The sequence below is a fragment of the Gorilla gorilla genome, chromosome 4 (assembly GCF_029281585.2).
Source record: "Gorilla gorilla gorilla isolate KB3781 chromosome 4, NHGRI_mGorGor1-v2.1_pri, whole genome shotgun sequence".
Classification (NCBI taxonomy): domain Eukaryota; kingdom Metazoa; phylum Chordata; class Mammalia; order Primates; family Hominidae; genus Gorilla; species Gorilla gorilla.
The window spans coordinates 87,271,345-87,285,287 of record NC_073228.2 but is presented as its reverse complement, the minus strand read 5'-3'; the positions used below and the strand labels follow the sequence as shown (position 1 = coordinate 87,285,287).

Here is a 13,943-nt window from a genome sequence, read left to right as displayed (position 1 = left end):
GAAGAAAGAATTTTCCAACTGCGACAGTTCTTAAACACTGTAACGGGCTATCAAGGGGAGATGAAGATATCTCTTGAGGTCTTTAAAAATCGGACTGAATTCATCTGGATATAATGTGATTGTATCCTGAAGGCAGAGAGATGAAGTAGAAGAGCTTTCAAGGTCTTTTATTTTGATGATTCTGTGAGTGTCAACCCAATTCCCTGAAAACTGCCTCCAATTATGGGTTTAATAACTATAACTCAGAATAAAGGCAGGTAATTTCTAAGTAGAGGTCTGAGTGCAAACAAAACACCTATTCAGTAACATGGAACTTGAGAGTTTTTATTTGTAATTAAGTAGAAAACCCATGAAATAAATATAGCCAGTAACCTAAGGATTCAGGTACACATCTTAAATGTTTCCTCTTTTATCTATACTATAAAAAATTAATCCATTGATGCCACTTGTTCAAAATGGAGCCAAGAACACAATTATTAAGTGGTAATTAAAAATAACAGCAAATATATATGTTAAAATTCTATGCATTAAAGCTCACACTTTTTACTTATGCTGTAATTTCTCATTCCTCACTCAAGTGTTTATTCTCCACCATCATCCCAAATGAAAATAGCTTTATAGTTGTTTCTCATTATAATGGTGATACATATTTAAATACTAAAACATATACAAAAAATACTCCCCAAAATTAAAGGAAAATGTAGTCTACAATTCCAGATGTACACTGTAACATTTAATTTTCTTCTTCCAGATACTCTCTATATAAATATATTTTTTTGCAAACAATGGGATATTGTTTATATTTGTGGTGATGCACGTCTCACCTTAATATATGATCAACATTTTCCATGCTAATAAACACATGTGTACACAACTATTTTATTCTCATATAATATCCTATTGTGTAGTAAATGTATCTCAGACCCATCTACCATCGCTTCTATGGGAATTCCCATCCCTTACATTGTGTCCTTCCCCACTATTTTAACACCACCCTCCCATCCCTTCATATGTAGTATAGAAGAAATGTTTGGATCATGAATGGACACTGACCCAAAAATAATCAGAGGCTTGCCCCAAAACTAACTATTGCCAGGCTTAACATCATGGCCCCAACTCTAATGATTCTCTACTTTCTATGTCCCCAGTTACCTAACTCCATATGCTCATGTCCTATTTCTAATCTCCCTAAAGACACTTAATCAGAACTACTGCCTTATGGAAGCTAAAGCTGTAAATCCTTTCCAGCATGCAAAGGCTCTAGTGAGGGAACACTAAGAAACTGCTGCTTGGCCATGATCAAGATGTATTTACAGCTCCTTAAAGTGGCCTCTGTCCTCTGAAAGGAAAGAAAATCAAATTTGGGAAATATTTAAAGCTACTAATCTAAGATCTGGAATACAATAAAGACACTAGAATTCTCTGGAGTGGACTCTCTTTCCTCTCAGGACATAGGGCCACCCAATGGCACACATCTATAGACCCTGAAGAAGACATCTGACACAGTACTATCAAAAAAATAGCTGGATCATAATCAAGCAGGTGACAGGGTACATGGCTGTGCTTTTGATCAAACAGGAAATCTCTTCACAACAAGACAAAAGCACTTGCTGGATAGTCCAGAAATAGCAAATCAAGCATCCGTGAGCCACATATAATATGTGCCCCTCGCACACACTGTTACAGCACAGGGTGCATTTGTCTCTAATTCCCCATCTTCGTTCCCTGCTGCTTTCAATTCTATGGGAGTGGTGTTGAATACTGATGAGATAATACCTCTTTCAACCTCTGGCAGACATTTTAAAGCAATTTGTTCAAGTACCAAGTACCCAGTCTGCATTTTTGTAGGCAATTTGTGGATCAAATTTCCTATCATCCTGAGGGTATTCTGAGTTTTAAATATAATGGCTTATCACGACCATAGCACATCGCCTTTAATTTGATTTATTTCACATATTAAATAGAAAATACACCCAAGCTACAGATACAGGTCCAAGAAATGCTTTGTAGTACAGATATCTGATACTGATTCATACTATGACATTGAATTCATCTTTATTTATGAATAAACAGCAGTTAAAGAGAAAAATTAACTTTTTCTGCATGGTTTCCTGATACACAGTTTGGATTTGGTCTCATTTTTATATTATTTATATATAACATATATAAATAATTGGAGATAAAAATGTAGATCTAAGATAGAACAAAATAACCACTTTCTTAATATAATACATGAAAGCCAAATAACACTAGGTGTTAGGAACTTAATTTTACATGTTTTGCATTAGTTAATAAATATAATTGAATGCACAGAAAAATAATCTTTTAGTCAGCCTCATTTTCACATACATATATTGATAGTGGTAAAATCGTCACCATTTTTCATATACTTTCACATATACTCACTAACGTCTATACAGAGCAATCACGATGGTTGCACTAAAAAGACCCTAAATATGTTGGATAACTGTTCCCATGCTTTAGAGTTATTTAAGCAAAAGATTTAAAAAATCTACTGGATGTACTAATAATTATTATCATTATTATATATATATTCCACATAATTATTTCAGACATCATTTTCTTTCTCACTATATATATGTGTGTGCATACACACACACATATATATATTATAAGTGAGGATACAAGTGTTCACAACATGCATTTTATTTCCTTCAAATATCTTATACTAATAGAATAATAAAGGTTACACATTGGGCCAGCCTAGATTAGGATTCGGTTGAGAAAGTTCACAATTTAAAAAAAAATTATTTTTTTCTTCCTCATTTAAAAAGTAAGAGGCAAAGCCATAAAAATAAAAGGCTTCCAAATGTCTTATCCAGTAGCCACAATTAGCTCATCCTTTAAAAATGGTATAGTATGAATTTTCAATAAATCCAGAGAAATAAGTCTCTATTAGGAGCCAAAACACTGTAATTTGAAATAGATGCCACTCACTGATCCCAAATGAGAAATCAATTATGCTTATTTTATTTCATGTCTCTTTTTAATTCATTATTAATCCTATAATTTGAGCTGAATTAATCTTTATAAATATTTACTATCTAAATCTTTTATTAGTATTAATGGGTTTTGATCTTCAATGCCCAATTACTCCTTATTGTTTATAAGTTTGCTGGTGCCACCACATACTAATGACATAATGTATTAATGTACTCCTATAATATACAATAGTGACGAATAATTTCATTTAATCATATTCAGTTAAGGTAAATATATATGTGCTAATCCACATATATTGGAAATTTACCAATCATTAACTTAAAGCTATAACAACATAAAGAGGGTTCCGTATTTTTATACCACAAGCAAACTGTGTACACACCGTCCTTGAACATCATTCCAATCTCTCAGAAGCCTTTCATTTTCTTTCTGCAGGTGCTCATTTTTGGCTTGATTTTCTGCAATGGTGTCCAAGCAATAACAAATAAGTTCTCTAATGACTTCAGCTGGGTTTTCAACTTTCTCTAGGTTGAAGGAACCAAGTCTGAACTAAAATGAAAGAAAAACATGGTTAATTTGGGGAAAATATCAAGATTGAGAAGCCTGGTTTTAAGCATACACAATTTCTTCTGAGAATAAAAAAGTGTAAGAAGGATTTAAATACAATGCATTTACAAGATATACAAACAGTGAGCAAAAAAACTGAGCTACTACCTAAAGTTTCTTACTTGATCATATAAATCAACATACAGCCCAAGAATAATTTTTGTAAGTGGTAAGTCACTCTTCCATCTCCTAGCAGAAAAGAAAGCAACATAAATACTGTATAAGCTTACTACCATCTGTTTGCTAAAGCCTAATTTTAAGTCTCTCTGCTGAGAATAAGAAAAGGAATTATATATGATAATTTTAACTCTAATTTCTGTTCATGCAAATGCTAAAATGGAATAACTGACCTTTTATTGAAGAAAGCTCAAAATTTTGTTATAGCTAAGAGAAAGGTAGAGTTTTAGGAAACTAGTAGCTACACAGTAATTACTCTTTTATCTAAAGACAATAATTTATTACCATAAATTGCCAATAATAAAGTTAAGTGTCAAGCTTTAGTACTTTTGCATAAAGGTAAGAATCTTAAAAATACCTTAATTCCTCTACTAGGGTACAGTTTAAAACAAAATACTCACATAGTTTTAGTACACTTATGGAATTCTGAAGGGAACACAGGTATTCCCCATTTGGCTGATAAGGATGCTGAAACACAATGATTAGTAATAATGATTATATTTATCCTTAAAATTATCATAACAGATAACAAATTATGATGATTATTATTCAGTTACCACATCTTTTGGTTGAAGTGTAACTCAAGTGAAGCAAAAATATAAACTAGGATAAATCTTCACCATAAGAGAACTATTATCATATCCATATTATAGATCAGTAAACTCAGGTTCAGAGTAGTTATCCAAGTTATTGAAGGGGTAAAGTCAAGATTCTGCTATGCTATGCTGTTGTGCTGTTTCTTGGTAAGAGAGTATCCCAACTAGACAAAAAGTAGGGGAAGAATTAGGTTCAGAACCTACACATAATTCCAAAGAAAGATGCTGGTAGCACTGAGTCCGTAGAAGAGTAAAATGAGAATTGTTTTTGTTTTTGTTTTTGTTTTGGGTTTTTGTTTTTTGCCTCCTAGATTGTGAATTTCTATTATGCCATTTATCTGATAAGAATATTTCCAAAAGGTATTGCTTTTAAAAGAATATTTCTATAAATATATTACATACAGATTAAGAAATATTTAATATGGTTGAGAATTCTGAGACAAATCTTTATTACACAATTTACAAATAAAAGCAGACTTCACTTAGACATTCACTGTGAAACTGTATTCGTACAGTTTGAAAAAGCAGTTGCAGTTTTCTCATGCAATGAAATATGAGTCCACTTAACAGGCATATAAGCTTAAATAAGAAAGTTTTACCTATATAAAGAATAAATAAATTGAAAGTAAATTTGAACAGTTACCTTTTGAAACCTCTCTGAGTGTAAATATACGCACAAAGTTAAAGAAAAATGTCACCTGGCCGAGCACAGTGGCTCACTCCTGTAATCCCAACACTTTGGGAGGCCAAGGCAGGTGGAGGTCATCTGAGGTCAGGAGTTCAAAACCTGCCTGGCCAACACAGTGTTGTAAAGACAGTGTTTAGTCTTTACTAAAAATACAAAAATGAGCCAGACATGGTGGTGCACGCTTATAAGCCCAGCTACTCAGGAGGCTGAGGCACAAGGATCGCTTGAACCGCGAGACACAGGTTGCAGTGAGCCTAGATCGTGCCACTGCACTCCAGCCTGGGCGATACAGCGAGACTCAGTCTCAAAAACAACAACAACAACAAAAACAAAAAAAGGAAAAAAAAAGTCACCTACAGAATATTGTTGTTCTGAGTCGATACAAAGCAGGAGAAAAAAATAAGCTTACTTTATTTTAGACAATAGGTTACAATAGCAAAACATAAACCCACAAAGTGGTTTTGTATTCTTTTATTATAACAATTGTCAGCGTAGCTTTGAGAGAAGTGGACATTTTTAGAAATAAAAAGTTTTTTTTAACATTTGAAAAGTTTCAAAATGCCAAAAGGATAAAGAATTCATCCCACACTTTGATCCTGAAATAAAATAATCAGTAAAATACAAATGAAGAGATAAACAAGTCCAGCCCTCTACACTTCTATCTCAGATGACAAAGAAAGGACTAATTTTAAATCACTAATAACAACTTCTTTCAAAATATCACTCAAACACACTGATGAAAAATTCCAAAACCCTCTTAGATCTTTTTGCAGCTAATCAGTGTAAAATAAACATGAAATGTCATTTCTTCTTAAAAGTATACAACTTTTTTTATATCTATTTTCTAATTATTGTCACCAGTTTCTAGTCCTTCAATAGATAAGGACATCTGTTATTCTACACAATAAAAATAAACTAAAAGTATCTAGAAATTTAATCAAAGAAAAGGATTTTACTTGAAATACTCAGATTAATTTTTTTTTTTAATTCTCAAAAGTATTTGGCCGGTATACACACGGTTCATAGCCAGGAGCAGGAGGCACTCTTTCACCTTTACTGCTGCTGTTCTAGGCTGTGCACATTACTACAGATGCAAGGGGCCACATGCCTAGATGCACTGGACTTCAAAAAGGGCCTCATATCAGGCTTAATGAGTTGAGAAGTATAAAATATTTCTGTGTTCTACCTCTACACCCAGTCCATCTTTATTCCGTCTCACGACAAAAGAAAAGCAGCAATTTAAGTATCATTTTAACGCCAGCAAATTAGCACAAAAGCTATATCGTACTGTTGTGTCAATTTTTAAATTTTTCACTCCAGTTTCTAGCTTGACATATAAGGTTACTGTCACAGCTGTTCTTTATTTATCAGCTCTGTCACTTCAAAATAATCTACAATATAAAACCATGACTTTGAATGGTACAGCACAGTCAGAAACCACATATAAAAGACATTTTGAGAGCATGTCTCTTCTGTTAGAAACAGATAAAATTAAGAGTTTTTTTGTAGTTAGTTCTCAATTTTATTAATAATTAAGAGTACACAGATCTTGTTAAGAACCTCAGTCTATCTATAATCTTCTAAGAGTTTAAGCTATGTCTGCATTTCTCTATGTAAAGAAGTTAAGAGCAATTAACTTTTAAAATATTGATAATCGGCCAGGTGCGGTGGCTCAAGCTTGTAATCCTAGCACTTTGGGAGGCCGAGGTGGGCAGATTGCCTGAGCTCAAGAGTTTGAGACCAGCCTGGGCAACATGGTGAAACCCTGTCTCTACTAAAATACAAAACAAAATTAGCAGAGTGTGGTGGCGTGTGCCTGTAGTCCCAGCTACTCAGGAGGTTGAGGCAGGAGAATTGCTTGAACCCAAGAGGCAGAGGTTGCAGTAAGCCAACATCACACCACTGCACTCCAGCCTGGTGACAGAGCAAGACTCCGTCTCAAAAAAAAAAAAAATATATGTATATATAATATATACGTATACATACATGTATATACATATATGTATGTATACGTATATATTATATATACGTATACATATGTATACATATATGTATATACATGTATGTATACGTATATATTATATATGTATATACATATATGTATGTATACGTGTATATATATATAAAGAATCATAGTAGGTTTCACTAGTTGACTCTTAATAGTTATCATTCTAAGTGATAGAATAAATACTTTTAGCTTTTTAAATTTAATCCGCATTAAAAATTATCAATTTCAGAAAACATATACATTTTTTTTAGCCAGGGGTTTGTCTATTCCGGATATCTTTTTCAACACTTCAAGTCCAAGATTGAATGCCATACTCCCTTACCATCATCACCTCAAAGCCCAGGCCAAGTTCTTTTTAACTAAGTTAGCCTGTGTATTAGTTGGTCTTCACACAGCTGATAAAGACATACCTGAGACTGGGAAGAAAAAGGGTTTAATGCACTTATAGTTTCACATGGCTGGGGTGGCCTCTCAATTGTGGCAGAAGGCAAGGAGGAGCAAGTCACGTCTTACACGGATGACAGCAGGCAAAAACAGAGCTTATGCAGGGAAACCTGTTTTTTGTTTTTTGGGTTTTTTTAGACAGTCTCACTCTGTCACCCAGGCTAGAGTACAGTGGCATGATCTCGGCTCACTGCAACCTCTGCCTCCTGGGTCAAGTGATTCTCCTGCCTCAGCCTCCTGAGTAGCTGGGATTACAGGGGTGGGCCACCACGCCCTAATTTTTGTATTTTTAGTAGATACAGGGTTTCACCATGTTGGTCAGGCTGGTCTCGAACTCCTGACCTCGTTATCCGCCCACCTCGGCCTCCCAAAGTGCTGAGATTACAGGCGTGGGCCACTGTGCCCGGACACTCCTGTTTTTAAAACCATCAGATCTCATGAGACTCATTCACTATCATGAGAACAGCACAGGAAAGACCTGCCCCTGTAATTCAATCACCTCCCACCGGGTTCCTCCCATGACACACGGGAATTGTTGGAGTTACCATTCAAGATGAGATATGGATGGAGACACAGCCAAACCATATCCACCTACATTGGCCTCTCTAGTCTTAATATTTCAGTCTCATACAATGTATTACTCAGTTATATCCTGCTTATATTTTTCTTTGGTTGTTTCAGAAATGTAGTCTTTCCCTTTAGATTTCAAGCTTTTTGAGATCTGGGACCCTCTTTTCTATTTCTTCCACAGCCTCCAAATTATCTTTCAAAGCTCTGGCCCATACTATGTGCTTGATAAAATTTTGATTATTTATTTATTGTAATAATCCTCATTAAGAAACTATAACTACAATAGGATAGGTAAGGGATTTGGGCAGTGATTCTGTCCAAATAAAGAAATAAAGACATGACAGGGTTATTTATTGATTAGTACAATTTAAACAAAAAGGGCACAGTTAAAGATTGCTTAATAGCACTTAATGCTATCATAATACATAGATTTGAAAATAATTAAACAGATGTTTTTTAAAGAATGTATAGTTATATACTCAGTTTTCAGGTTCTTTCAAATGGCCACACAAATAAAAGTATCAGTAAAGCATACAAAATAAATACTATGAATAACTTAATTCCTAGAGAGTTATTTGTGGCCATTCTAAGTGTTTCTGAGGAGAGGAGATTATCAAGGTGTGATTTGATATCCTGTTTAAAATATATCCACTAAAGGGTTTCAGTTTCAATATATTATCAAAGTAGACTAAATAAACTTGCAGAATTAAAGTTCATTACTATCCTGGGAACCAAGATGTGGAACTAAAGGAAAATGAAAAATAAAGGTATCTTGATGTTATTACTAGGTGAATAACGGCCAGATAGAATCTCATTTTGTTGCAGTGAGTGCTTTTAAATTTATTCACATCAGAGAAAAGTTTAGCTGTATCAAGATATATGTATACTAAAAACAGTAGTCTATCCATTACAGTTTATAATGCAGAATATTGTCTATTGTAGATACATACACAGTTGCATATATATAGTTGTGATACATAGTTGTAAAATTCTAGTAATATAGGAAATTGCTCAAGATATGTTTAAAAAAAGGTGACTGAACTGTATTACCTTGACCTAGTTATGTTCCTCATCAACTACAAGTTGATCAACTTTTGGTTGTAGTTTTGAATCAACTACATGTGTCCTAAGTCTTTATATCCTGAACTCTTCAGTTTAGTGACTTTCTAAAATGTTTACTTTTTATTTTATTTTATTTTTTTTGAGACAGATTCTCGCTCTGTCACGCAGGCTGGAGTGCACTGGCATGACCCTGGCTCATTGCAAGCTCTGCCTCCTGGGTTCAAGTGATTCTCCTGCCTCAGCATCCCACGTAGCTGTGATTACAGGTGCCTGCCACCATTCCTGACTAATTTTTGAATTTTTAGTAGAGATGGAGTTTCACCCTTTGGCCAGGCTGGTCTCGAACTCCTGATCTAAATTGATATGCCTGCCTTGGCCTCCCAAAGTGCTGAGATTAGAGATGTAAGCCACTGAGTCTGGCCTGAAATGTTTGTTTTAGATTTAAATAAAGAACATCACAAATGCACCTCCTAAAAGGGACAGTAACATATCTCAGTTGACAACTGCTCACACTGATCTTAAAAGGTAACTGGAACTGAGAAAAGGATACTGATAAGGACTCCTTCTAAAAAGATAAGAAAACTATATTTGTAAAACTACTAATCTCATCTTCCCAACTACAACATATTATTGCCCAAATTTCTTAGAACTAATAAAAAATGCTTATATATCTCAAGCTGATCATATAATCAAGCTCCATGTATTTTGGAACTTACAGGTTCTTAAAATCAAAATGCAATAATCTAGGGGTGAAAAGTATGCAAAATTGTAATTATTGTGCTACAAAAATTATAAGCATTTTAAGGCTACGCTATACAATTTAATATTTCAAGTGTGTCATCTAAGAATTCTTATTTAGGTCTTAATAATTGCAAAAGTCATAGTGGGAATCAGAGAGTTCTTGAGAGCAAAAAAAAAAACTCCACAAAAGTCTACATAGTACAGAAATCTCAGAAGTTGGCTTTACATTGAAGGGCTATAAATATTCACGCTATTGTTGTCTTAAACAGAGATGAGTCTTTTGGTTCATGGACAATATAGTTACATTTAGGGTATATATCCTGGCTTAATTAGGTGTTACAATTAAAAATGAAACATTATATTGTATATGGACTCAACCAGCTAGAAGGCTTTCCCTATAATAACCGGATTGGTCAGAGGGAGAGGGCAGGGGTTGCCTATTATTTGCCTGCTACTTTATTTTTGGTATTAGGTGCTGATGAAGAAATACAGATTTGATTCCTTCTATACAGAATCTTGGATTCCCTGACACTCTTCCAGATCTCATCACAGGTCTCTAGCCATATCTTTTCAGTATGCTTCTCTATTGTCTACTCAGAGGTAAAACAGTATTGTTTCCTGGAATAATTCCTTGGCCCTCTTCTTATTTAACTCTACAGAGGTTGAAAGGGTTATTTGCAATCACGGCTTCCATTATTAAAAATAAGCTGAAAACTGCCAAATCTGTATCTCTAGGTGGGGCCTCCTCTCACTTAGTTCACATGAGAACTGCTTTTTTAAAGGGATCTGAGACCTCCCCCTTCTCTCTATCTTGCCCCCACTCTTGCCATGTGACATGCCAGTTCTCCATCATCTTCTGCCGTGATTGGAAGCTTCCCGAGGCCCTCAGCAGGAACAGACACTGGCACCATGCTTCTTGTACGGCATGCAGAACCATGAGCCAATTAAACCTCTTTTCTTTATAAAGCACCCATTCTCATGAATTTCTTTATAGTGACATAAGAATGGACTAACACAGAGGGCAATCCTCTTTACTTAAAATCCATTGATTTGAATATTAATTTCATCCAAAAACACTCTCACAAAAACACCCAGAATGTCTGACCACATATCTGGGCACCACAGCCCTGCCAAGCTGACATATAAAATTAACCATCATAGCCAGCAAGAAACTGAGGCCCTCAGTCCAAAAGGCTACAAGGAACTCAACTGTGCCAGTACCCCACTGAACTTGAAGGCAGATCCTTCACCTTGAGATGAGACCACAGCCCCTGGACAACACCTTAATTGCAGCTTTTACAAACTCATGTAAAAGCTAGGACTCCTAGCAATGCCATACCTGGACTCCTCACCCACAGAAACAGTGAGATTAATAAATGTATATGGTTTTAAGCTGCTAAATTTGTGGTAATGTGCTACTCAATAATACATAATGAATACAAATATGCCTTAATTTTACCAATCTAAACAAAACAAAAAACACCCTTAATCCCATATCCCTCTAGTTGCTATTGTCCATTTTTCTGCTCCTGTCATTGCAAAACTTCTCCCAAAATGTATCTATTGTCTGTCCTGTTCAATACAGTCATCACTAGTCACACATGACTATTTAAATTTAAATTTAATTAAATTAAAAAGTAAGTTCCTCAGTCACACAAGTCACATTTTAGTGTTCAACAGCCACATATACCTAATGGTTGCTGTACTGGGCAGTACAGATACATCCAAAAACAGATAAGATACAGAATCTATCATCTCATTATTTTTATCATCCCAGAAACTTCTGTAGATTAATGTTGATCTATTTCTTTAATTTATGACATCCTATTCTCTCTTGAAATACTCTCCAATGGACAGCAGTCTGGCCTGTGACTACCATGCCAATCTCATCTCTCACCATTCTCCCTCCCTTTGCTGTGCCCCAGCCACTTGCCTTCTTTCTATGCTTGAATAGGTCAAAATATTCCTGAATGTGGTAGACAGAATGATGTTCCCCCAAAGATGTCTACAAGCTAATTCTTGAAACTTGGGATGTTACCTTCCACAGTAAAGTGGGACTTTATAAATGAGATTAAGGTTATAATCTTTGAGATGAGAGATTATTCTTCATTATTTTCTGGGTGAGCCCAATGTATTCACATAAATACTTAAAATTAGAGAAACGTTCCTGGCTGCAGTCAGAGGGACAAGCGGTGAAGATACACACAGAGAGATACAAAACTGCTACTGCTAAAAATGGAAGAAGCAGGCCATGAGCCAAAAATGGATGTGGTTTTTAGAAACGGGGAAAGACAAGGCAATGGGTTCTCCCGTAGAGCCTCCAGAACACAGCCCTACTGACACTTTGATGTTTGCTAGGTGAGACCTATATTGAACTTTTATGCCACAAAAGTAAAATATATATTTATGTTATGTTTGGTAAATTTATGTTGTTTTGAGGCACTAAGTCTGTGGTAATTTGCTACTGTAGCGATTGAAAATGAACACACTGAATCAGGGTCTGTGGGAAGCTGAATAGTAGCCCTCCTCCCCCATGTCTGTGTTGTAATTTCCAGAACCTGTGAATATTACCTTATGTGACAAAAAGGACTTTAGGGATGTGATTAGCTTAAAGATCTTGAGACAGGGAGAGAGAATCATGAATTAGCCAGGTGGGCCCAATGTAATCACAATGGTCCTTACAAGAGAAAGGAAGGAGATCACAGTAAGAAGGTGATGTGCGAATAAAGCAGAAATTGGGAGTGATGTAGTCACAAGTATAGGAATGCTGAAAGCCTCTAGGAGCTGGATGGGACAAGGAAACCACTAAGTGTGTACTACTTTGTTTCACCTTTAACAAAACACTAATAGAGGGTCTTTGCAGATCCTTCCAAGAATGTTCTCCTCAAAATTCACAGTTTTCTCCTTTACTATATTCAATTCTCTGCTCAATATTACTTTTCTAGAGATTTTTTCCTTGGCTTCTTTAACTAGGATACAATCATTCTAGAATCTTCCCAACAGTCCTAAAAAGATATGCCAATAGTACAAGTATTGAGAAACAATATTTTATAATCTTCATAAAAGTTGTGATTATCTGAAATTATCTAATTTGTAAATGTTTATTGTTTTCTTTCCCCACCCCAAGCATAAGCTCTATGCTCATAGTAAGAGTTCAGAAAGTGTTTGTCAGTGAAGTTAATTAATACTTTGTCATACATGCTGCAAGTATTTTTCTGGTTTGGCAATATTACTTGTGGAGCAGTTACATTTTAAAGTTAAGTCTAAAAATAGTTTTGTTTTAAGGTCTTTGCCTATCAAAGAAAGTGATTATTCACCTATATTTTCATTTTTTAATTTCTCTCTCCAAATACCTAACCAATGTTTCTTCACCAGTTATTTAGCAATCTATTCTCTCCTTACTCATATGAAATACCACTATTAGAAATTAAGTATTTATATATATTTAAGTATGCTTTTGAGCTTGCTATTCAGTCTCATTAGTTTCTATCCATTTACCAATAACATGCTGTTTTAATTATTATAGCTTTATACTATGTTTTATTATTAAGAACTATAAACTCCATCTCTTAATTCTTTTTTCAAACATTCATCATCTAGTTTTACCAAGAACGTCCCATGAAATTTTGACTATGAATTTCAGACAAATCCAAACCAAAATAAACAAAATACAGCAACTTAAAGAAAAATGCTGGTTTCACACATGTATACTTATCAACAAACTCATTAAGTTTTTTATATATATATAATACATACATTTTTTGTATCTCAATCTTACCTTAATAAAGTGTTGTTTTTTTTTTTAATGCTGGGCATGTGGTTTGGAACTACACTAATTTTCAAATTATTGTGAAAGGAATTAATTTCTTTCCAAAATGAATTACAAAGTAATATTGAATTCCCCCCATTTAGGACCATTATGTTTTTTCATCTAATCAAGATGCCCATAGTTATGTCCTTTGGTTATGTTTTCCATTGTTTACTCTTCATTCAGACGTCCTATACTATAGCTGATAACACTATTAAATAATCTGTAAGTAGAAATATAAATATAAGTGCCTACTCAGTCTTTTGTTATTCTTTTTTT

The 13,943-nt window shown here is 34.6% G+C and overlaps 1 protein-coding gene across 4 annotated transcripts in view; it reads right to left on the bottom strand.

The window, feature by feature from the left end:
• XRCC4 (X-ray repair cross complementing 4) overlaps nucleotides 1-13,943 on the bottom strand; it is a 273,210-nt gene that overhangs the window by 151,770 nt on the left and 107,497 nt on the right. For all 4 annotated transcript variants that reach the window (XM_019026117.4, XM_055385901.2, XM_055385900.2 and 1 more), the window contains 1 exon segment: nucleotides 3,347-3,513. In XM_019026117.4, the coding sequence (XP_018881662.1) occupies nucleotides 3,347-3,513 (167 nt within the window).